The following is a 27050-nucleotide window of genomic DNA, read 5'->3' on the forward strand; positions in this document are numbered from 1 at the left end:
AAGTCATAAGATATGCCAGGCAGTCACAAGTATTATTTTGTTCCAGTAATTGAAATCTCCATATATGAAGCCTGTAGATAAAATGCAGTGTTCATTACTCATTTTAGCAATAGATCTCCCATCCTTAAGTGCCTGTGAATTTTTCAGGTTTAATCGAGCAAAGTGTTGCATACAGGTAATAAACTCATCGTCTTAAAGAGTTTGTAAAGGAAATTTTTGTTTTATCTTAATAGCTTCCTTTACCTTAATGCAGTGCTGTTTTCATGTCCTCATTGTTAGTTTTTGCTCTCAAGTTGCTGTAATTCTTCTCTGATCTCCACACTTCCCGGTTGTCTGTTTCCTGATAACCACAGTACTGGGAGCTTTCTCTCTGTGGTCACTAATCAAGGAGGTGTGATTACTGTGTGTCTAAAACCCATCAGCACCAATCAGTTTCATTTTCCAAACCATCACTGCCCTGTATTGACTCTGTGACTCTGTACAGCAGAGAGGCAGGAAACAACATGCAAAAACGAAACTAGAAACTACAGGTACATTATATGATTGATTTTTATCTATTTTTAATAGTTTTTAAAAGGAATCGGTTAACTATTATGTCTCTATACCCTGTAAACAGTCATTCCAGCATAATTTTTTTTTAGATTTACAACTCCTTTATCATACCTTGCACAGAACCACAGAAACATTATGCTCCCCTAGGCACTTCTGATATATATAGCTCCTATTTTCCATAAATTCTTCTACTTGTATTGTCTAATTATTTTACTAATTAATAGTTCTAGAACATGCTATGTAGTTGTAGAGATGAAAAACAAGAGGAACCAAAGATGGTGTAAAGTGTCACTAAAGCCACAACATAAAAAACTTATCAATAAATGACATATTATACACTATTCATACTCAGCCACTATGAGATTTGTTTTTTGTATTCTACAAAAAACTGGTTGATACTGCTGCTCTCTATTTCCATTTTCTGTTCAAACAAAAGAACAATCCTAAGGGTGATTGATGGTCGGACTTTGAGGCAACACGGAAGTATGTATAAAATATATTATTTTTTACAAAACTAGAAAAATTACAGCATGGATGAAAAATAGGTAAAACCATATAAATTAATAAATAATTAAATATGGACAAATCCTTTGAAGTCGCCTACGTGTTTCGCCGTTGGGCTTCCTCAGGACGAGACAAGAAGGATTTTTTTTTACAGTATACAAATATTGTTTCATAATCTAACACATCATGGTGAATATGTTCATCCAAGTTAGTCAGAGCACTCCGCAAACAAATGTCGCGATATCAAAAAGTTGAATTTGCATTGCATCCCATGGTATCAACAGGAAAGTTGATCATCATTAGTACTGATTAGATGCGCCTATAATGGTGATCCAGTGATGTCAAAGATTATAAAATATCGTTGGTACAACAGAAGAGAAACCCAGACAGTAATGTATGGGGCGTTGCCAAATAATTAGCAAAAGGTAATGAGCCCCATTCTAACAAGTCCTGTTGTAAGAATGCAGCTGGGGCGGATTTTCACGGTGTAAGATACAGGCATATATATAGTGCAGATCCAAACATAGTTTGAGTAGTCAACACTGGGAACAATATAGTCCAGATAAGCCAAACACTCATTAGCCTGAAGTTACGCATGTGTGCCCCAGGGTAGCAGCCTGTCTCGTCCTGAGGAAGCCCAACGGCGAAACGCGTAGGCGACTTCAAAGGATTTGTCCATATTTAATTATTCATTAATTTATATGGTTTTACCTATTTTTCATCCATGCTGTAATTTTTCTATTTTTGTAATAAATAATATATTTTATACATACTTTCGTCTTGCCTCAAAGTCCGACCATCAATCACCCTTAGGATTGTTCTTTTGTTTCTACTATATACGGATGTGGCTTATGTGAGTGCTTTTCCTTGTGTATCTTGTCCCTCCCACCCCTGCCCCTGCCCCCATATCCCATTCCTGTGTTTTTTTGTTTCCATTTCCCCCCCCTCCCCCCCTTTCCCTACTTTGACTCCATTTTCTGTTCATGTCCCCAATGCAGCTAGGGATTTTGCAGCTGATTTGGCAACTCTGCACATGCTCACTTTTCAGTGCATTTCTATGCTAAGCATTTTCTCCCAATCACATCTGAGCATCCAATGTAATACATGTGGATGTATACACAGTGGTAGATAACAGCACACTTTTTTTTAACATGTGAACAGTAGCAGAGGACTAGAAGCTCCTCTTGCTTATGTTTCCCTGCAGATAGGTTTGGAAAGATCTGGGTCGTGTGACTGCTGTATATCGATAAAAAAAAAGGTACTTCGATTTATTTTTTATTATTATTGAAATAATTACAGTGCCATCATCCACATACAGAAATCAAAGGGACAATGTAAATTAAACAGTGTGTGTTTAGTATCACTTTGATTTTTTACTAAACTATAGTACATCCTCTGACTCTTCAAAACAACCCTTACACCCCCCTTTTCTTACAGTTCTCTTCCTAAATTTAATCACAAATATATCTGCTGCCTTGGGCATGGGGCCACAAGTTTAAATATGGTAATAACAGTCTTGACATTGAGGAGAACTCAACCAAAGCAAATTTAGGCTGGTGTATTAGAAAATGTTTTTACAGTCCTTCACTTCTGTCTTTGTCACAGCATTCTAATGTCTACAAATGCATTATATCCCTACTCTGTTTCACAATCCCATTATGCAGTGGAAAATTATTATTTAATAACATAATGCATATAATATAACACATTGGCTAAAATAAGGATTACATACTTGACTGTGCTTTTATTTTTGCTGATATAATTTGATGTACCCCAACTGGCACAGCCAATAATGCATTAACTGATGGCTTACTTCCTCTACAAAGTGCTGCAGTGTAGAAATCAAAGCGAAGAATCAGATTTATTTTTTTGGTAAGCTAGTCATACACATTACATGTCCTTGGAAATTACAAAAATATTTAGTGCTAAAAGCTTGTTGTTTCTAATTTCAGCACTCACATATACATGCATTCTTTTCCCAGCAAGTATAGTATATGGCACAGATGTCCTAAGGTCCCAACTGCAGTTTTTGGCACTCCACGCCCACTCCATGTTTCCTAGGATGGATAAAAAAAATAAGCTGCTTTAAAATGACATACTAACCAAATATGTGATCACAAAAAATGAATAACAAATGAAAATGTATTGAAAATATTAGGGAAGTCCCAAACAGTGAAACATGCGACTTATGTAAAGTCCTCCAACATCTATTGAAGATTCTGATTGTTCCTTCAATTAGAGGACGGACCAGCAACCAAGGTTCAGTTAAACTCTTGTGACTTTATAATGTGAACACAGTGAATCTGCCACCACACAAAATGCACGCTTACCAGCTGCACAAGTTTAAACACTTGTGGCTAATACCCAGCCAGGGCCTTTTCCTCCAGAGACTGCAGATGTTTGGTCTAGTCAGATAGCGTAGTAAGCCGTATTGGTCAGGAACGTAGTTGATGGTACAGTTCAAGTAAATGTAGTTGATGGTACAGTTCAAGTAGCGATGAAGCGATAGCAGCTTAAAAAGAAAGGGCAGGGAAAATCGCCATAGGTAAAACCAGATGGTTATTCAAAAAATAATAAAAGGCAGTATCGCTTGCAAAGTGTATACAGATTCAGTAAAATTCCAATAAAAACATGTGGCCAGCCGGCAACAATACAAACACTCGTACAAGCGGGACATATAACGGCGTCTCTCGCGGCTCCTTCCCACAAGAGCTCACCCCCTCTGGAAAGCTCTCTTCCGAGGGGGTTAGATTGCGGGCGCGCTGCCGTACCATACAATCGGCGTCCATAGCCGCCAATTGTATGACTTGGCCCTGCCCCCCGGCGGCCGCGTCATTGGATTTGATTGACAGCAGCGGGAGTCAATGGCTGTCAATCTATCCAATGAAGAGCCGACAAGACTAGGGTGAAAGCAACGCCGGACCGCGCCCACAGTGATTCGGGGCTCAGGTAAGTAAAAGGGACTCGGGGGGGGGGGGGAGTGCAAGGTGTTTTTTTTTTCAAAATGACATGTCTCCTTTTTACATTTTACTGTAATGAGTCATTTAGTCAAACTTAACAAATCTTTTTCAGTCTGTGGTTTTATATGAAGACTTACTAATTTTAAGCAAGCCTAATCCTTTTTATATCATTAAGCTAATTATCTGTGCTGTGTTGTGCTGCAGAAAAATCTATTGCCAAATGTGGCTATAGCCGAAACCTATGTATCTATAGCCAAAACTCTTATCATTAGTTATCTGGGGACAGTTGTTAAAATTTGGGATTTTTAATCCCTTTATGCCTTAATGACAATAGATATCAGGAAACATAGTGAGTGTCATAAACAGCAATACAATCCTGGCAGAAATTGTGATAGTTTACGACTGTACAAAAATGATAAAACAAAAATACATGATAAATTCTGTGGCGTTATGCAAACCCACATTTACTTATGACAATATTCTTATATAATCTCTATCTATTGAAACAATTTTGCACTGCCCTTTTATGGTTCCTACTAGCCATTTTTACTACATGCCCATTCCATGCTCTGAGATGACATGGGGCATCTTTCCTATTTGGATTTAGCATCACCAGATCTTGGTCATATTTTTGGTCTCCTGAAGATGCCAGTTAACTATAATACTATATGTACATTGAATATAATTTTGTATATGGAAACTTACGGTATGTGCATAGCAGAATGAGTGCCTTTCTTAGGGATCCTCCTAGATGCAACATACTGCACTGAAATGTTTTTAAGGAACTAGATATCTCAAAGGAATTGTTGTAAATTAATATTATTTTTGTATTTTAAACTATCCGAATATTCACTTCTTTGGGGTTAAGAATGGCACCTTTAAAATTCCTTTTATTTTTCTTATTTTCGTTCTTCTCATTTGTCTGTGGATGTGTGCCAAGTCAGTAATTGTGTTCCATGTTTTATTTAAGCCCGCATAGCCCTCTTGACTGCTTCCAAAGGCAAAGGCCAACACCTGCCTTTTGTTAAATAGAGCCCTAGTAGGATGCAGAACTACTGTAAGTCTGTCCAATCCTATGTATTTGTGCCACCATATTCTTGAGCAGTCTGTCTAGCAATCAAGAGTAGAGTAGCGCTTTTGAGGTCTTTATTAAGATTTATAAATTCAAACAGACATAGTAAAAAGGAAGGACTCGTATAGTCATTCTGTGTTTGCACATGCGAATATACAGTAGGTTCCCTTAAACTTACATCTCACTACATGCTTTCATGTGGTTATCAGTTTTTCATTTTCAGCTCCACAATCAAGATTTAAGGCCTCCTATTTATAGGTAGGGTTATGTGTTCTTTCTTGACAGAAGTAAAGTATATTTATAATTTTTCAGAATGTGTTTAGAAAAATAAGCCATTTCTGGGTGTTCGTGGGAAAAAATATGAAAACTCCCCTAAACCTCAATAAATGACACTTCAGCAACATACACTTCTTCAGGCACAAGAGATTATGTCATAAATACTAAAAATCAACATCATTTTGATCTCTTTAATACCACTTGAACAAGAAGGTGCATGTTTTCCATCTTGTCTCACTGAGGTGTCATGGCAAGAGTGTGCACGTTATTTGTATGATGTTGCAAGGGAGTTAACTGAGGACAAGCTGGTAAGATTATATTTCAGTAATTTTAATGTTTTATTTTTTTAGGTCTGCCAATTTTTGTAGTACAGTTACTGAATGAAGAGCTGACTACATACTTGGCATTTGTAAAATGGGTTTCAACCTTGTCAGCTTTTTTTTAACACTGATCTGTTTCCAACTTGAAATATTTGTACTTAGCTTCCATAAATTGTTCAGAAAAAATGACTTCTTTTTATGGATAGGTGATTAAAATTTTAAACACTGTCTTTAGCTGAGAATCGAAGGATAATTAAATATGAATATTACAGTATATAATTTTGTAGACTGATGATATGTGTTAAATTGATGGATTAGCATGTTATTTTTTTAGCTAGTATGATGTAGGAACAACATATTAATCTTTTACCTTTATAATGATTTTTTCTTTAAATTTCAGCCAAAAAACGGTGTCTTGTGTCCAATACATTTGCATACATATGTCTTGACTGGCCATTAAAGTAAATGTCAAGGGGAAGTTACATGAAATGAAGGTGGGGGAAATGGTGTTTGGCATTGGGGTTTTTTCATAACTCCCTCCGCCCCATATACCGCTTCTGCTCACCTCTATTCCAGGAACCTTCCAAAACCAAATGTGCCCACCTTTAGGCACACACCCTTAGTGTTCCCCTTCACTTTTCAAATGGGCTTTCTATAGTGTCTTTCTATTCCTTTGTGTCCTATGCCTGTCCCTTAATGGTCTATCCCTACATTTCACTATGCCATGATCTTTCTTGCTAAGGAAAGGACTGAACAAGTATGATTAAGATTATACAGTTGTACATGTTACCAATGTGCTTACACTGTTTTACATGTAGGCACGTGTTGTATAACCACCATGATTGTGCTTTCCAAACTGTTCATACCACTAACATATCAGCTTTTTTATACTTCCACGTAAGAACACAGGTATGCTAATTAGACATCAAATGTAATTTTCGAGAACTTGTTTTATAAAGGAGTAACGAAGAGCAAAGTGTATAGCATGCATTTCCTTTCTTTATGATAGCAAACCTAGGCCCTCTACAGCTGCACACATTCACAAAAACACTCAAGCTGGTCCTTCTGCAAAGCAGATATTGTAAATTTTTACTTATATTTTTACATCTCTAATTTAGAAAAAATGGAATGTCTAACAAGGGAACCGTGTAGAGTAAAGCCTTATTTTGCTTACATCGTCATTAGGCTTTGGCTTACTGCCTCTGGGGCTCAGCACCTATTTCTGTATCTTTTTCAACATGCTGTGAAATAAAATTATTATATAAACATTAACAGATTTATACAATAGTGGCAGGAATGATACAACATGCTAAGCATAAACAAGCCTTTATACATATGTGTCAAAAGTGTGTGTGTGTGTGCACGCATGTCTGTGTGTAATGGTTAATCGTAGTATCTTCTCTTTTAGCTTGTCATGAAACCTGCTCAGAGTGTAACGGGGCTTCAGAAAATGACTGTATAATATGCAAGGACCCACTGCAGGTGAAACATCAGGGACGTTGTGTAGCCAGCTGCGGCCAAGGATTCTTTGAACAGAATGGAACTTGTGAAGGTAATTCTGCTCCTGTTATCAGTTGCCTTATATGACCTCAGTAAGGAGACATGGGTATGTGTGTGCAATAGCTGATTGCATCTCCCAAGAATAAATAACACCATTAATAGAGCATGTTGCAACATACTAAAGTTGAAGGAGAGTGCCAAGACAAAAAAAAAAATATGTTGATTTATTTTTGGTTGATGTTAATGGAACAAATTTCACTTGGTGTATAAACATTTTCCTAGCTACAGTTGGGCTGATTTTTATACTTGTGGGAGGACAGTGTTGGAAGAGCAGAAATTACTGCAATGACTATTTGATGAACAATTTATGGTAACTGCACAAAGCAAAATGGGTCATTTTTATAGTCCATTATTATACAATATCACCATTGATGCATATTTTATTAACATAGTAGTTTGCATTTTATAACTTAGTGATTTTCATTCACCATATTATAAGCATTTTATCTAGACATTTATCATTTTTATAGAAGAATATGGACTATTGTTTCAGTGATGTGTCTCTTCACTTACCCACTACTGTAAAAAGGGTAATGGGCCTGCACCCCACATAAAGTCTTATGCTAAACATGAAAACTATATATATATATATATATATATATATATATATATATATATATAGGTATGACAGCAATGGAAAAGCTATATTAAAGTAATTTGAGCTATGGTTGAAATGTTCAATAAAGGCTAGTCAACACTATGGCAGAATACTAATGTTTTTACCTAATGCTTACTGCACGATTCCTGTAAATGTAGCGTGCACAGCAGATCTGTCTTAGCATTGGAAACCTTTTTTTTTTAATCAGAATTTTTTTTATTGAGCATTAAAATAAAAGGATACACAAACAAGTACCAAGTGCAACAGACACTAAACAGAAGGATAAAACATTTGACAAAAACCTACAGAGGAGTGATGCATTTGTCAGATCTCATTATTTAGGGCAATCTTGAGAACCCAGCCGCTTGGGCCAGTGAGGCCCGGGTGTAGGGATAACACATAATTCTTTCATAGACATAAGGCGCCTATAGCACATTGTACGAGAGCTTAAAAGCAATCAAAATTGGAGCAACGGGCAGATACGTGAGCCGTGCCGGAGGCATTCCACGGTCCAGGAGCGAGCTATTTGCATTCTGGCAAGGAAGAGGGATTCTTGCAAGAAGATGTTATTTATCCTCTTCAGAGATACAAAGGATACCTAGTAAGCACTGACGAGGGCACAGTGTTAGGGGGTAGCCCATGCGGTCCTGAAGGAATTTAACTACCTGTGACCAGTATTCCTGAGGTCGTGGGCAGGACCATAGCAGATGCTAAAAAGTACCCCTGGGGTCTCCGCACCTGGGGCAGGCCAGGCTGTAGTCCGGTTTGTACCTAGAGAGGCGAGTCAGGGTTAGATAGGACCTATGCAGGATATAAAGGTCTGTAAGTCAGTCTGACAGTTTGGGGGATACCATCTTACAGGAGGCCAGAGCGTCCTCCCAGTCCTCGTCTTCCACCACCCCCAGGTCCGTCTCCCATTTGGATTTCAGCCAGTATGCCTGCTAGGTGGCCGCAGGCAGCATGAGATGGTTGTAGAAAGAGGAGATCAGTCCCTTGGGGTCATGACCACGTCCACCATGAATAGCGACTCAAGTCTGGGGACAGAGTCCCCAAACTGGGAGTTTAGGGCATGTCGAAGCTGGAGGTAGCGGAAGAGCATTCGGTTGGATAGGCAAAGTCGTCCTTGAGGGCCTGAAGCATCGGAAACCTTTTTTTTGCATATTCTTGTACGACACATATCATTTTCACTTATCTCAGGCCTAAGTGGTGTGCAACAAATAAGATGCTGTTGTTTTGTCTTCAAACCAAAATAGAAACAAACACATACACCTGTATATTAGCTGATAAAGCATTAAATATATATTTACAAACAACTAATGTAAAGCTGGCCAAATATGGACTGAAATTTGGCTGGTTCAGTGGGGACATTCCGAGATTTGATTCATCTATGGGCAGGCTGATTGTATCCAAGTTGATCTATCAACTGACTTGGATACAGCAAGCCTGTCTAATTTTTTTTCCATGTGATTATTGCCGACGTTTATAGCTGCTAGCATTGTGTTCTGCTGGCCGAGAAAGCTTCCCATTCCCCCCTGCTGGCAGAACACACTAGGGCTGCAGGAGGCATTTCCCCATCAACACTGAATGTGCTGATGGGGATATTTTCTTTTCACCCGAGTGTACACACAGCACATTTCAAAAGAACCGCCGTTCTTTTGAATGGCAAGAACGCAGTAACATCATCGTCATGACGAGCATGCGCTCGTCACATTCGATGCCATCGCCGCCATCTTGCTTCACCCTACACTACCCTTGTAAGCTACCGCACATGCGTCGAAGTCTCATCGAGCATGCGCGGGCTTACAGGAGGACAGGTAAGCTTGTAGCCGCATACATACACACACAGTTTTCTCGTTGGGAAACAGGCCGACGAGAATCCCGACGAGAAAATAGAGACCAGGTTCTCTTTTTTTCTCGTCGAGATTCCCGGCAGTTTTCTCAACGAGAAAACATACACACGACCGGTTTTCTCTGCAAAAAGCTCTGCCAGCCGTTTTCTTGCCGAGAAAACCGGCCGTGTGTACGAGGCTTTACTGTTCGGTCAGCATACCGAGAGATGAGCGTTAATTGTACACTTAATTGTATCAGTGACATGCTCCTGGCTGTACAGTCTGGAAGGGCTGTGTAAATCTCACAACTAAATTCAAATAAAAGCTACTTCTTTAATAGGAATACCATTTCCTGAATATGTATTTCATCTGTGTATTTAAATGTTTTCATGGAGTTCAGCTTTTAGCTTTTTGACTGTTTCCTCCAAGACCTTCTACCATGTAAAAGTTGTCAGCAACATAACAGTTGCCATTATATGGAGGGATAAAGTAGAATACGAATAAATTGCTTATAAAGTTGACAAGATACTAATCTTGCTCCTGACTATGGATAGTTTTCCTTCAGAACATGTAGTTTTGTACTGACATTATATTTATACAACAAAATTTTGAAGCATTAAAAGTTCGCAATTTTTGTGCCTTTTTTGCAATCATTATGTTCTGATCAATAACTCAGTTATCACAGCACTGAACATTTTTTGTCAACTGCAAAAATCACATAATTTCTGGCTTGCACAATATTCTCCTGCACCAGATATCAACAATAACAGCATGCTAACAGATTGATTTTACATAAGGATAGGAATTTAACAAAAAATAAATATTTTTATCATAGGTTTCCTATTGTGTCAGGGTTTCTCCAGTATCAGCAGAGTTAAAAATGCTAAAAAGGCTTCAAAGACAACATGCATTTCGCACAAAATCATATTTTGTACAAACTACAATCAGATTAAATTAGTTATGTGAGCTAGGATAAAAGAGCCTGTGATGCAGGGATTGCTTACATTAACTTTAAAAATCCATTTCTCACTCTTTTGGGTCCGTTAACCTTACACTGTTATGTATATGTACGCTAAGGTAGAGCTGGTGTTACTGTGAAATATAGGTGATATTTAATCACACATGAACATTGCACTCTCTATTGTCAAGGCACTTTCAACAGATAAGGCAATTACTGTACTAAAGTGCTTGTTTGAGTATTTTGCTCACAGAAAATGTTTTGTATTTATTCTTTCTGCCTTTGAAAGTGAAAGAATAAATGCCTGATATATTGCTTTGCTCTACACTTAGCAGTGCAGTGGCCCTAGTAGATGAGTTGCAATTCCTTTTTTTACTGATAACTCTTTAAAGTGGAACTTTACTCTCCTAATCAACATTAAAGGGGTCGTAAAGGAAAACATTTTTTTTTTCATAATAAGCATCCTTTACCTGCAGACATTCCTCTTTTCACTTCCTCATTGTTTGTTTTTGCTCAGAAGTTGCTCTATTTCTTCTCTGTTCTGTTCACTTCCGGCTTGTCTGATTTTACTGACCACCGTGAAGGGAGGCTTTACTGCGGTGGTCAGTGACGTGCTCGCCCCCTCCTGGGAACTACATCTGTGCGGCAGGACGCTCTCTACGTGTTAGAGACTTTAAGGAGGTGTGAATTACTGGGCGTGCTGCAATGCATACGGGGAAATGTAGTTCTTACATGAACGAGCCCCGCAAACCAGGAAGTGAATGAGAGAACAGAAACTAGAACGCCGGAGGTGATATATATGAAGGAATTTAATAGGTATTTACTCTTTTTTTAACAGAATCATTACACTATTCTGTCTGTCTACCTTGCAGACATTAATTTTAGGCACATTTTTTTTTCCTTTACAACTCCTTTAACTTGTTGTAATCCTTATGCTGCTAGCATTAGTAAATATGAAAGTAAATTATATTTACTTGTTTTATACGTTTTTGGGGGATATTTCTTCATTTACCTCTTAGTTTCCAGGCCTAGAAAAATTATGTCATACATCCCAGGAGTCTTCAGAAGGGGAGGAGGGATTTTTCAGCTAAGCATACCCTTCTGCCTGCATGCCTGAGCTAAGGGCAGATGGATTTCAGGAAGTAAATACTACATCAGTCATCTGCCCTTACTCAAGATGGCCACAGCCAGAAATACTAGGGGAGTGTTTTTCAAAGTGATTTCTCAGCAGAATTAAGCATGGAGACATGGTGGTGCTCAGTTGCAGTGTAGTTCCACTTTAACTGCCTGGACACACTTAGCCATATCTCTTCATTACACCTAGACATGTAACATAGGTGCCACAGGACCAATAACTGTCCTAATTTGAAAGGGCACACCACACTGCAGGTATGTTTGCAGTCAAGGCTCATTTTCTTCCCTTAGGTATCATTTTTTACCCTAGACTAAACACTAGGAGCTAGATTCAGAGACATTTTACGCCGGTGTATCTATTGATATGCCGTGTAAGTTAAGGGATGCGCCGTCGTATCTATGCGCGGTATTCAGGGAACAAGATACGCCTGAATTTCTGCTTCATCCGACCGACGTAAGTCTTAGTACACCGTCGTATCTAGGGTGCATATTTACGCTGGCCGCTAGGGGCGCTTCCGTAGATTTACGGGTAGAATATGTAAATGAGCTACATACGCCGATTCACAAACGTACGTACGGCCGGCGCATCAATATACGCTGTTTACGTAAGGCGTACGACCGGCGTAAAGTTACCCCTGCTATATGAGGCGCAGCCAATGTTAAGGTATGGACGTCAGAACAGCCGTCGAATTTTACGTCGTTTACGTAAGTCGTACGTGAATAGGACTATGCGTAAGTTACGTTCACGTCGTAGGCAGTGTTTGACGTATCTTAGGCATTCTATCCAACGTGATTCTGAGCATGCGCACTGGGATACGTCCACGGACGGCGCATGCGCCGTTCGTTCAGCCCCTCATTTGCTTGGGGTCACTGCTCATTGTAATACAACACGCCCACCTCCTTCCAAATTTGAATTACGTGGGCGTACGCTGGCCCATTTACACTACGCCGCCGTAACTTAGGGAGCAAGTCCTTTGTGAATACAGTACTTGCCTCTCTAAGTTACGTAGGCATAGCGCATATGAGATGCGCTACGCCCGCCTAAAGATACGCAAATGTCTCTGAATCTAGCTCTTTGAGTGCAGTGCATCTAGTGTAACAATTGGTAGTGATTGGTTGTTGATTGTTGGTTGTGATTGTTGATAACAGGGACATGGTTGTGGCAGTTGCTAAAATGAGAAGCAAAGGTAGTCAGTGTAATAAGAATTGAAGAAACATCTGCCTGTAGATTAGATGCACAGTCTTTTCAATGAATGCTAAACGACATAGGCCTCAGTACTGTAGTCAGTTTATCTTTATAATGGAGATTGGGTAGACATATCATCCTATAATAACTTTTCTATTGATTTTTACGGTAAATGTGCAGTATGTATGTACTGTATGTTTAGAAAATACTTACAATGAACATTTGGAATGTGAGGCTTTAGAGGGTTGATATTTTAAAAGAAAATGGGCTGTTCACTTTGCAAGAGAATGTTCCTTTAGCTTTGTAAATGAGGTGAAGTTCTTCTGACTTCCATCGTGTGCAAACAAAAGTCCTGTTTTTCTTTTTCTTATCCTTGCACATGATTGGGTATTCTTTGTAAATGTGAATTTTCACTACAATCACTAAGCTATGAGATTTTTCCCTTACAAAGTAAAAATTCCCTTGCAAAGTGAGCAGCTAATTGATTAGTAAATCAAACCCTAAATGCTCAATGTTAACCTTTTTTTTAGATATTTTTGTGGAAATGATAGTAAATATTCATGTGTGACTACGTTGTTTAAAGAAACCTCAAGTTAACTTGCTAGCAAGGAACGATAATAGACTGGGTGCATTTTGTCTTCTTTATGGCTATTATTTGGCTCAGTAAGCATTCAGCTCAAGACTGAAAAGATCCAGAATACTGACACAGCCACTTGTCTGCAGTAAAGGAGGCAGCATGTGCTGGCTGATTGCTTGATACTGTGGTGTAGTCCATCAGCTGAGTGAATGAACCATGCTGCCAAACAATAATGCTTCATGGAAGCACTTAATTTCCTGCTCTATGGGCAGAGCTGACAAGAGAAACTCTACTGAATTTACAGAGGCAGCAAGTGCATTCATGTAGAGGTTTTGTGGTTCTGTTTATTCATGTTTTTAGCTCTTAGGCTTACATTAAACATTAAAAACATGAGAAAAGTGAAAATCTAAAGTGAAAAAAGGCGACTAGAAGCTAAATTAAATTATAAACAAATTTAAAAGTGCTATTTCAATTATAGGTAACATTGGATGAGAATAATCACTTGTTAACTTCTTAGGCCTTGTTCACACAGGTGAACTATAGCATATACCTATGTGAGGGCTGTGATTACCTGTATGGGGATACACAGGTGTTCTGTGCATCCCCTTGCAGGCATTCTCATTCATGTCAATGGAATGAATTTGGCTGCATAGACACAACTGCTGCTAATAATTTCACAACTGCAGTATCTCACATAAATGAGTACACCCCTCACATTTTTGTAAATATTTTATTATAGCTTTTCATGTGACAAGACTGAAGAAATTACACTTTGCTACAATGTAAAGTAGTGAGTATACAACTTGTATAACAGTATAAATTTGCTGTCCCCTCAAAATAAATCAACACACAGCCATTAACCTCCTGGGCGGTGTTCCCGAGTCTGACTCGGGGTGAGATTTTTGGGCTAGGATCGGTAACCCCGAGTCAGACTCGGGCTCGCCTCGCTGGATGTACAGGGAGTTTTACTTACCTTGTCCCTGGATCCAGCGATGCCACCGCGCTGTGTGAGCGAGCAGGACCTCGCTCGATTCACACAGTGCCTCCGTGTGACGCCGATCTCCGTTCCCTGCGACGTTACGACGCACGGGGACGGAGAACGGCGCCAAATTCAAAAAAGTAAACAAACACTATACATACAGTATACTGTAATCTTATAGATTACAGTACTGTATATAAAAAAAACACACCCCCCTTGTCCCTAGTGGTCTGCCCAGTGTCCTGCATGTCATTTTATATAATAAAAACGTTTCTTTCTCCCTGCAAACTGTAGATTGTCCATAGCAACCAAAAGTGTCCCTTTATGTCAAAAATAGTTTTAGATCAGCTAAAAAAACAGTGATAATAAATTATAATCACTTGCAGAATTGTGCGATAGCGATTTGTGGGGAAATTCGTCATAAAAAAAAAAAAATAATGACAGCAACAATTCTGCAACTGAGCAAATTTCAGTGATTTTGATTTGATTACATTATTGAATAATTTTTATTATAATTATATTATTATTTGTTATAATTATTTATTATATTATAATTTATAATTTTGTTTTTAAAAAAATGTCATACCCGGGATGCCTATTAGAAGCTTGTTTGGTCAGATTTAAGTGAGTTATTTCTAAAAATTACAGACCTACAATATAAAACGCCAAATTTCCTTGCAAATAATGGTACCGCTTTCAGCATGTTTTTTCTGAAAGAATCATACCGCCAGGGAGGTTAATGTCTAAACTGCTGGCAACAAAAGTGAGTACACCCCCAAGTGAACATTTCCAAATTGGGCCCAATTAGAAATTTTCTGTCCCCAGTGTCATGTGACTCATTAGTGTTACAAGGTCTCAGGTGTGAATGGGGAGCGTGTGTTAAATTTGGCGTTATCACTCTCACTCTCTCATATTGGTCACTGGGAGTTCAACATGGCACCTCGTGGCAAAAAACTCTGAGGATCTGAAAAAAAGAATGCTTGCTCTACATAAAGACAGCCTAGGCTATAAGAAGATTGCCAAGACACTGAAACTGAGCTCAGCATCATATCCAGAGGTTGACTTTGGGAAATAGATGTATGAGTGCTGCCAGCATTGATGAAGGGGTGGGGGTCAGCCTTTCAGTGCTCAGACCATACGCCACACACTGCATCAAATTGGTCTGCATGGCTGTCATCACAAAAGGAAGCCTCTTCTAAAGATGATGCATTAGAAAGCCTGCAAACAGTTTGCTGAAGACAAGCAGACTAAGGACATGGATTACTGAAACCATGTTCTGTGGTCTGATGAGACCAAGATAAACTTATTTGGTTCAGATGGTGTCAAGCGTGTGGGGCGGAAACCAGGTGAGGAGTACAAAGACAAGTGTGTCTTGCCTACAGTCAAGCATGTTGGTGGGAGTGTCATGGTCTGGGGCTGCATGAGTGCTGCTGGCACTGGGGAGCTACAGTTTATTGAGGGAACCATGAATGCCAACATGTACTGTGACATACTGAAGCAGAGCACGATCCCCTCCCTTCGGAGACTGGATCGCAGAGCAGTATTCCAACAAACTTTAAACAGAAGGTGGAGGAGCGCAAGGTCTCTAACATCCACCAGCTCCAGGATGTCGTCATTGAGGAGTGTAAGAGGACTCCAGTGGCAATCTGTGAAGCTCTGGTGAACTCCATACCCAAGAGGGTTAAGGCAGTGCTGGAAAATAATGGTGGCCACACAAAATATTAACACTACGTGCCCAATTTGGACAGTTTCACTTAGGGGTGTACTCACTTGTGTTGCCAGCGGTTTGGACATTAATGTTGAGTTATTTTGAGGGGACAGCAAATGTACACTGTTATACAAGCTGTACACTCACTACTTTACATTGTAGCAAAGTGTCATTTCTTCAGTGTTGTCACATGAAAAGATATAATTAAATATTTACAAAAATGTATGTGGGTGCACAGCCTTAAATGCAGACGGTGTGCAGAACACTTGTGCATCCCTGTGTGGATGAACTTGTGTGTGTGCTGTAGTATGCTTGTGTGTTATATCTCATTGAGAGCCAGGTGCTGAGATTTTCATCTCCTGCCATATGGCTCTAATGCTATCCACCTAGAAGTTTTGAACATTACTTATTTTTGCTCCATGATGTTAAATAAGGCTTATTCACATAGGTGATGCCCGTGTTACCCACATAGGCATGCACAGGTGTTCCAAGCATCTGTTTAGGTGTGTTTTTCTTGCATTTTGCTGTGTTCCAGACGCATTCCAAACAGATAAAAATGCAGCATTGGTGTGAACTCAAGACATCGGAATAGATGGAAAACACTGTGCATGTGTTCTTGATGCAAAAAATAAACAGCTCTTAACCACTTAACCACCAGCCGCCGTCTACAAACGGCGGCAAGGTGGTTGCTTAACTGGGGGTCGCCGTTCTGAAACGGCGCCCACCAGAAGCAGTAATGCGCGCCGCCTCGGGCGCGCACACAGAAAATTCTGTGCGCGCCGGGTCTATGAGACCCGGCGCTACACAGATCACGGTAACTGACCGGCAACGCCGGTCTTTTACCATGTGATCGCGCCGTCCAATGACGGCGCGACCACAGGTAAACAAACCGGCGTCATTTGATGACGCCGGTTCCTCCCTCCTCTCGCTGTACCGATCGGTACAGTGTGAGAGGAGAGCGCGGATGGCAGCAGCAGTGTGGGATGGATCTGTGACTATTGCAGTCACAGATCCATCCATCCCTGCTCAGCCATCCCTGCATTAACCCCTGCAATACTCTGCCTTCCCTGCGCAATACTCTGCAATGCTCTGCCTTCCCTGCAATACCCCCGCGCAATACTCTGCAAAACACCCGCGCAATACTCTGCAAAACACCCGCGCAATACTCTGCAAAACACCCGCGCAATACTCTGCAAAACACCCGCGCAATACTCTGCAAAACACCCGCGCAATACTCTGCAAAACACCCGCGCAATACTCTGCAAAACACCCGCGCAATACTCTGCAATACCCCCGCGCAATACTCTGCAATACCCCCGCGCAATACTCTGCAATACCCCCGCGCAATACTCTGCAAAACACCCGCGCAATACTCTGCAAAACACCCGCGCATTACTCTGCAATACCCCCGCGCAATACTCTGCAAAACACCCGCGCAATACTCTGCAAAACACCCGCGCAATACTCTGCAAAACACCCGCGCAATACTCTGCAAAACACCCGCGCAATACTCTGCAATACCCCCGCGCAATACTCTGCAATACCCCCGCGCAATACTCTGCAATACCCCCGCGCAATACTCTGCAGTACCCCTTGCGCAATACTCTGCAATACCCCCGCGCAATACTCTGCAGTACCCCTTGCGCAATACTCTGCAATACCCCCGCGCAATACTCTGCAATACCTCCGCGCAATACTCTGCAATACCCCCGCGCAATACTCTGCAATACCCCCGCGCAATACTCTGCAGTACCCCCTGCCAGTACTCTGCAGTACCCCTTGCGCAATACTCTGCAATACCCCCCGCGCAATACTCTGCAATACCCCCGCGCAATACTCTGCAATACCCCCCGCGCAATACTCTGCAGTACCCCCCGCGCAATACTCTGCAATACCCCACTCGCAATACTCTGCAATACCCCACGCACAATACTCTGCAACACCCCACGCACAATACTCTGCAACACCCCACGCACAATACTCTGCAATACCCCCCACACAATACTCTGCAATACCCCCGCACCAATACTCTGCAATACCCCCGCACCAATACTCTGCAATACCCCCGCACCATACTCTGCAATACCCCCCACACAATACTCTGCAATACCCCACGCACAATACTCTGCAATACCCCACGCACAATACTCTGCAATACCCCCGCACCATACTCTGCAATACCCCCCACACAATACTCTGCAATACCCCCGCACCAATACTCTGCAATACCCCCGCACCAATACTCTGCAATACCCCCGCACCAATACTCTGCAATACCCCCGCACCAATACTCTGCAATACCCCCGCACCATACTCTGCAATACCCCCGCACCATACTCTGCAATACCCCCACACCAATACTTTGCAATACCCCGGCCAATACTTTGCAATACCCAGAAAATACTCTGGGGAAAAAAAATGTGTTTTAACCACTTCTCGCCCACGTCATATGAGGTCCTTGACTTTGTGCAGGGATATCTAAATGATGCCTGCAGCTACAGGCATCATTCAGATATCATTTTTTTCAGCCGGCGATTCTCTACACCATAAGAACGATCATGATGGCTGTTCCGCCTCTTGATCGTTCTTACGGGAGGCAAAAAGGGACGTCCCCACTCCCTTCGCCCTCCGGTGCTTCTTCTGACTCACCACTGCGATCGAAGCCAGGATCGTTTTTTTTCTTGTTTTTTTTCTTGTTTTTTTCCAAGCTTCCCAGCCTAGAGGTGAGATGTGGGGTCTTATTGACCCCATATCTCACTGTAAAGAGGACCTGTCATGCTATATTCCTATTACAAGGGATGTTTACATTCCTTGTAATTGGAATAAAAGTGATCAAAACATTTATTTTTGGGGAAAAACGTGTCAAACTAAAATAAATTAAGTAAAATGAACAATAAAAATAAAAAATAAATATTTAAAGCGCCCCTGTTCCCGCGTGCTCGTATACAGAAGCGAATGTGTACGTAAGTCCCGCCCACATATGAAAACTGAGTTCAAACCACACATGTGGGGTATCGCTGCGAACGTTAGAGCGAGAGCAATCATTTTGGCCCCAGACCTCCTCTGTAACTAAAAACATGTAACCAGTAAAAACATTTAAAACGTCACCTATGGGGATTTTTAAGTAGCGAAGTTTGGCGCCATTCCACAAGCGTGTGCAATATTGAAGGGTGACATGTTGGGTATCTATTTACTCGGCGTAACTTCGTCTTTCATATTATGCAAAAACATTGGGCTAACTTTAATGTTTTTTTTTTTTAAAAAGCACAAAACTGTTTTATTTCCCAAAAAAATGCGTTCGAAAAATTGCTGTGCAAATACCATGCGCGATAAAAAGTTGCAACGACCGCCATTGTATTCTCTAGGGTCTTTGCTAAAAAAGCATATATAATGTTTTGGGGTTCTATGTAATTTTCTAGCAAATAAATGATGATTTTTACATGTAGGAGAGGAATGTCAGAATTGGTCTGGGTGTTCCAGAACGCCTGATGGTGCTCCCTGCATGTCGGGCCTCTGTATGTGGCCACGCTGTGTAAAAGTCTCACACATGTGGTATCGCCATACTCGGGAGGAATAGCAGAATGTGTTTTGGGGTGTAATTTGTGGTATGCATATGCTGTGTGTGAGAAATAACCTGCTAATATGAAACTTTTGTGGAAAAAAAACAAAAAAAAAAAAAACCTTGATTTTGCAAAGAATTGTGGGAAAAAATGACAACTTCAAAAAACTCACCATGCCTCTTTCTAAATACCTTGGAATGTCTTCTTTCCAAAAAGGGGTCATTTAGGGGGTATTTGTACTTTTCTGGCATGTTAGGGTCTCAAGAAATGAGAGAGGCCGTCAGTACTTCAGATGTGATCAAATTGATCAATTTTCAGTAATTGGTACCATAGCTTGTAGACCCTATAACTTTCACCCAGACTAAATAATATCCAAATTTTTTTTTTTTTTTTTACCAAAGATATGTAGCAGTATACATTTTAGGCCAAATTTATGAAGAAAAATTAATTTTTTGCAAAATCTTATAATAGAAATGAAGAAAAATTCATTTTTTTACAAAATTTTCGTTCTTTTTTCATTTATAGCGAAAAAAATAAAAACCGCAGAGGTGATCAAATACCACCAAAAGAAAGCTCTATTTGTGGGAAAAAAAGGACAAAAATTTCATTTGGTTACAGTGTTGTATGACTGAGTTATTGTCATTCAAAATGTGAGAGCACCGAAAGCTGAAAATTGGTCTGGTTATTAAGGGTGTTTAAGTGCCCAGTTGTCAAGTGGTTAATGTAAAATCCAGACAAATACCTCTTTGTAATCGCTCTGGTGGCTGTGCAGACCTGGCAACTAAAACCCGAGATGTGATGATCAGGTAGTTTAAGAAAACACAAGGTTGCCTAATTCTCCAGCATGTTCCAAAGACTGAAATATTGGTTTTGGGATGACTGACTGTGTAACCCACAGAAAAACAGTAGGTAAGGAAACCTAATAACTAAACTAACCTGTATATGTATTCTGCTTTGTAGCGACATGAGTAGCAGAGGCAGATGTGTTGCCTGTCAATTCAGCTCTGAGAAGGATTCTGACAAATGCTTGTTACACCAATGGGTGTAGAATCATTTTGGTATACAGGCATACCCCACTTTAAGTACACAATGGGGTTTATTTACTATCACCGTAAAGTGAAAAATCAGGCTCACTTCTGAATAGAAACCAATGAGCTTCCAGGTTTTATTACCAGGCTTAATTGAACAAGCTAGGGTTAGAAACTCATTGGTTTCTATGCATAAGTAAGCCTGATTTTGCACTTTCCAGTGATAGTAAATAAACCCCATTGTGTACTTAAAAGTGGGGTATGCCTGTACTACCTACAAAAGACAAGGAGGGAAACATGTGTTGGTGATTTAATCATTCATGGTCAGTTAGTTATATTGTCCTAACCTATTACTATGTACTAATAGCAAGAAAATGTCACGAATACCTGCTACACTGGCTCTGTAACTAAGACTCTATCTGCAACTGTGAACATGTATCAATGTGCATTTTTACCTGTACTAAATACACATGTTGATGCACAGTAGATACTGGACTGGTTTCTAGGAAAGCTTTCCTACACTATGTAGTGTAAACACAAGTACAAATACTTTTCATGAATTTGTTATTATTCCTATACACTATGTAAAGCAGATTGGCATGCTGGAAGAAAAAAAACATAAATACCTGTGTACTTTAAAAACACGCTGTAACATAAAACACATATATGAATATATCAGGAGGCTAAAATTGATCCATCTCCTGTTTTTTTAATGCAATAAGCACCCTCACTGTCTAATAGAGAAGCTCAGAACCTGAAATGGGGAGGTCCAAGCTTGACTTTGCATTTGGCTATAGGTTTAGATCTATAGACCTCAGGTAAGTATAATGTATATACTTACCTAAATATAACCTCTGGAATGCATCACCAACTATGTTGGAATATGCAATACATTAAACTATACATTTGATTTCAGCTATTACTCAAGTGTTAGTATTAATCTTATTTTTTTTTTACATTTTATGAATAAAAGAGTACATATGTGTGGCTGAATATGTAACACCTGTTTTTTAGTCCATAATATACCTTATGCGGTAATTTAAACCATTGCGGTTTTAAATCAGATTGTATTACATGTCAGGATAAGTCATCTTAGTTGCACTCCAGCAATTATATTTTTTATGGAACTACCCTCCTCCTTTATTATGAGGTTTAATTGGCAGAAAATTGTTTAGATTAAACAAGATGGAATTGTGACATTTCTCTGCACATGGAAAGGTATTTCATCTGGTAAAAAAAAAAACATTGTAAATGGACGGACTGAACAGTTATGAACAGATTTTATCGTGGCCTGGCCAGTTTTCTGTATTCTTTAGAGTTACCATCTGTCGCATTGCCTAATGCCAAGTGCAGATTGAAACCCAGGCAAAATGTTCACATTTGGAACACATCAAAGTACAGTTCTACTTTATCTATAAGTCTGATCATGTTTGTGATGGTGTTTTATGCTGTTTTTTATTTAATGTATTCTTTTTGTTTAAGCCTGTGATCCTTCATGCCACACATGCTCTTTGGATAGCAGCAGATGTGTAACCTGTGCCAAAGGCAGAATATTTCACCATGGCAAATGTGTCCCACAATGTCCGGATGGCTATTATGCTGACTCCGATGCAATGTGTACAGGTAAGATATATTGTAGTCAAGACAAGTGACAAATACACAAATTAAATCTTACCACATGAAGTTTTTAATATACATTTGGTGTTTGTTAAAAACAAAAATACAACATTTAAGGTTAAGTATATTTTTAAAATGTTTAAACTTGTATTGGGCCCACTGGTAGAGTAAGGTGTTATTAAACCCCAAAACAAAAATGTTCTATATTGCAGTTTACCACTTTTTAGATGTGGTGACTTCACAAGTTTTCCTTTCTTAACCTCCCTGGCGGTATGATTATTTCAGAAAAAAGGTGCTGAAAGCGGTACCATTATTTGCAAGGAAATTTGGCGTTTTATACTGTAGGTCTGTAATTCTTAGGAATAACTCACTTAAATCTGACCAAACAAGAGACTAGTAGGCATCCCGGGTATGACATTTTTTTAAAAACAAAATTATAAATTATAATATATTAAATAATTATAAATAATTATAACAAGTAATAATATAATAAAAATTATTCAATAATGTAATCAACTCAAAATCACTGAACAGTTGCAGAATTGTCGCTGTCATTACTTTTATTTTTTTATGACGAATTTCCCCACAAATCGCTATCGCAGAATTCTGCAAGTGATTATTATTTATTATCGCTGTTTTCTAGCTGCTCTAAAACCATTTTTGACATAAAGGGACACTTTTGGTTGCTATGGACAATCTACAGTTTGCAGGGAGAAAGAACCGTTTTTATTATATAAAAGTACATGTAGGGCACTGGGCAGACCACTAGGGAGAAGGGGGATGTGTATTTTTTACATACAGTACTGTAATCTATAAGATTACAGTATACTGTATGTAATGTGTTTGTTTACGTTTTTGAATTTGGCGCCGTTCTCCACTCCGTCGTAACGTCGCAGGGAACGGAGATCGGTGGCATCGCTGAATCCAGGGACAAGGTAAGTAACTTTGTCTGCTGCTGCAGCGAGGCAAGCCCAAGTCTGACTCGGGGTTACCGCTTTTGGTATGAAAATCTCACCCCGAGTCAGACTCGGGAATACCGGTAGGAGGGTTAATATTTGTTTTCCTTTATTTTCACATGTTGTTCTGGCCAGTAAATCTGTTATTTATTTATTTATATTCCTTTAACAGACCAAGTTGTCCAGCAAAATGGAAGTTAGAGGGTTGATACAAACCATTTAACACTGACAAAGGTGCTTACAGTGGTTAGCTATTATCCATTCATGTAAAACCCTTATCCCAAAAGGAAAAATAACTGTTGCTGTAACTGTGAAAGTGTGTTGCTTACTGGATCACCAGGTGAAAATAAAGGAAAAAATGCCTAAAAACAAAAGCTAATACAGCCGCCACATTTAAAGATTGATAAGATAAAATATTATACATTATGTTTTTTGGGTTAAATACCGTTTTAACCCCCCTGGCGGTATTCCCGAGTCTGGCTCGGGTGGAATTTGAGAACCAAAAGCGGTAACCCCGAGCCAGACTCAGGATCGCCTCGCAGCATCCACAGGCACAAGTTACTTACCTTGTCCCTGGATCCTGCAATGCCTCTCCGCTGTGTGATCAAGCGGCATCCTCGCTCGATTCACACAGTGCCTGTGTGCCGCCGAGCTCCGTTCCCTGTGACGTTACGACGCACGGGGGCAGAGAATGGCGCCAAATTCAAAAGAGTTAATAAAAACAGTACATACAATATACTGTAATCTTACCGATTACAGTACTGTATGTAAAAAATACACATCCCCTTTGTCCCTAGTGGTCTGCCCAGTGCCCTACATGCACTTGTATATAATAAAAACTGTTCTTTCTGCCTGCAATATGTAGATTGTCCATAGCAATCAAAAGTGGTTTTAGAGCAGCTAGAAAACAGCGATAATAAATTATAATCACTTGCAGAATTAAGCGATAGCGATTTGTGGGGAAATTCGTTATAAAAAAATAAAAGTAATGACAGCGACAATTCTGCAACTGAGCAAATTTCAGTGATTTTGATTTGATTACATTATTGATTTTTTTTATTATAATTATATTATTATTTGTTATAATTATTTATAGTTATTTATTAATTATAATTTATGATTTTGTTTTTCAAACTTTATTATACCCAAGATGTCTACTAAACTCTTGTTTGGACAGATTTAAGTGAGTTATTCCTAAGAATTACAGGCCTACAATGTAAAACACCAAATTTCCTTGCAAAATAATGGTACCGCTTACAGCATCTAAAATCTGAAATAATCATACCGTCAGGGAGGTTAAACCATCTGCTGGTTATATCTTGTTGGCTAAGATGTTAAGGAGAACTTCACTCTGTGCCTACCAGTAAAATTCTTATTTATATTTAATCTATTTTTATTGGCATTTTTCATAATTACCTCTACCTTGACCAAGGCCCATGTTCCAGCTGAAGAAAAACAGCCCCAATGCATGATACTGCCACCACCATGCTTCACTGTGGATATGGTGTCCATTTGGTGATGTGCATTGTTCTTGTACCAACCATATGTTTTGGAATGATGGCCAAAAAGTTCAACCTTGGTTTCATCAGTCCATAACACATTTTCCCACATGCTTTTGGGAGACTTCAGATGTGTTTTTGCAAAATGTTGCCAGGATTGGATGAGGACAACTGTGTAAGTGGGAAATTTCCCTCCCTTTGAGAGATTTCCTCTCATTTCCTTTTACGTCTCTGGGACAAGAAGTTCAGGAAAATTTCAATATTGGTATGCAGACAACAAAAAATAACCTGGTTGTGATTATTATTATTATACAGGATTTATACAGCGCCAACAGTTTGCCTAAAAGTAAAAATACGTATTAGCTATACATACTGTATACTCAAAGTCTCTAGTATCTACCCAAAATGAAAATAAGCTGGGATGTAAGTCCCTAATTATGGTGTTTTAAATAAGCCCATATGTGCAGGACAAAGAATTGAGCTTGCTGATATGATTTTTCCACACTTTCTATTCTGTAAACAAACCAATATCAAGGAAAATGCAAAAATAAGCAAATAAATGTACTGAACATTTAATAGGGGAGACAGTTGCATTTAATGCATTTTACAGATGTTAAACAATTTTTATGTACTGATATTCATATGACCAAACAGTATTTAGAACTTCTTGTAAAACTGCAGTCTGCTTTATGACAGTAAAGGGACCAACTCAGCAAGAAAAAGGGACATTTATTTCTCCTTCCAAACAAAATGCTTCACCATTCAATCTTCATGAGAATTAAAGTACTAGCTGTCTTGTATTACTTGAGGCATGATTATGCTAGAAAGAAAAATAGGATCCTGGATCCACAGCTCTTCAAAGATACATGGACATATTCTCAGCCAAGCTTGCACCTGACTATATAATGGAAGCAATATATTGCACCTCTGTGACAATCATTCTGTAGTCTAAATAGGCTCATTTATACGCTCACTCTCTAAGCACTTTCTTGTTTTCTATGTCTAATTAGAAGCATGGGTTATAGGGAACAATATATTAACATTCAGTGTAAATGAGGCTCATGGATATTAGAGGCAGTGCGCCACACTGTACTCTGACTGCATGCTGATGGTAGCATTAGGCCTCGGTATGAAGAATTTGAGACGGTAATATTTATCCTGCTAAATTGAGGATTCTTGAGTAGCAGTCATTTGAGTCGTAGTCGCTTTTTATTAAATTCCTCTTTTTTTTGAAGAGTAGGAGAAGAAATCAAATTTGTGGAGATAAGATTGTGAACGACAAGCTATAAACACCAGCTATTACCACTAATTTAATGTCATCTGTTACGATGTAAGTGACAAGGAACAGCTAACATAATGTGAGTGTTACATGAAAGGAATTTCTGAGAAGCAGATAGTTTTCCAGCATCATAAAACTTAAGTTTCTACAGTAACCTTATTTAAGATAAGCTCAGGTGTTTGAGAATATGAAAGTGCAATTTTTAGTTCATGTGGAAAAGACATGAACATTATGGGCTTTTTTTGCCTGTTAAGTCACATTTTCTGGTATAATAGCGGATCTGGTTAGGTTGACACGTTGGCACATGGCTGCACATTGCACGAATGAGCTTGTTGTTTTTATATATATATATATATATATATATATATATATATATATATATATATATATATATATATATATATATATATACCTCACACCTCTGTGGGCTCTCTCAATATCATCTGCTTTCGTTTGGTGATATGGAAAGATAAAAGGAAAAAGAAACAGTTGATAAGAGAATTAATTTGCTTATTAGCATTTTTTTGGGGAATACATACACAATTTAGAGGACTGCAGTTTAAAGTGTCTGTTTCATTCAGTGCTATATTCTGTGGGTCTGTATTTACAGGCATTTTTGTTCCTACATTCGGTTAACTTATGAGATACCTTCAGCATTTCCAAGTGTTCAGCAAACATTTACAGAGAGAAAAGTGTTTAAAGATTTCTTATGAACAAATACATTAGCTTCTCCTGCATCTAAGGGAATAGAATGGCTATGAAGAAGAGTGTCATGTTTTATAAGTTACAAGGAGAGCAGAAGAAATACAAAAAAAATCTAAGCATCCAGATTATGCTTTATGATAGTATGTTTCATAAATTATTATAAAATGCTCCTGTAGGTTTAACTGAGGGTATT

At 39.2% G+C, this 27050-nt stretch overlaps 1 protein-coding gene across 1 annotated transcript in view; it reads left to right on the top strand.

The window, feature by feature from the left end:
- The window catches only part of FRAS1 (Fraser extracellular matrix complex subunit 1), a 660838-nt gene that overhangs the window by 342713 nt on the left and 291075 nt on the right, over window positions 1–27050 (top strand). Inside the window, exons 15-16 of the mRNA XM_040324225.1 lie at window positions 7093–7236; window positions 22284–22424. Of these exons, the coding sequence (XP_040180159.1) occupies window positions 7093–7236; window positions 22284–22424 (285 nt within the window). The remainder of the gene's footprint in view (window positions 1–7092; window positions 7237–22283; window positions 22425–27050) is intronic.

This window comes from Rana temporaria, chromosome 1, assembly GCF_905171775.1.
Source record: "Rana temporaria chromosome 1, aRanTem1.1, whole genome shotgun sequence".
In the NCBI taxonomy this organism is placed as follows: Eukaryota; Metazoa; Chordata; class Amphibia; order Anura; family Ranidae; genus Rana; species Rana temporaria.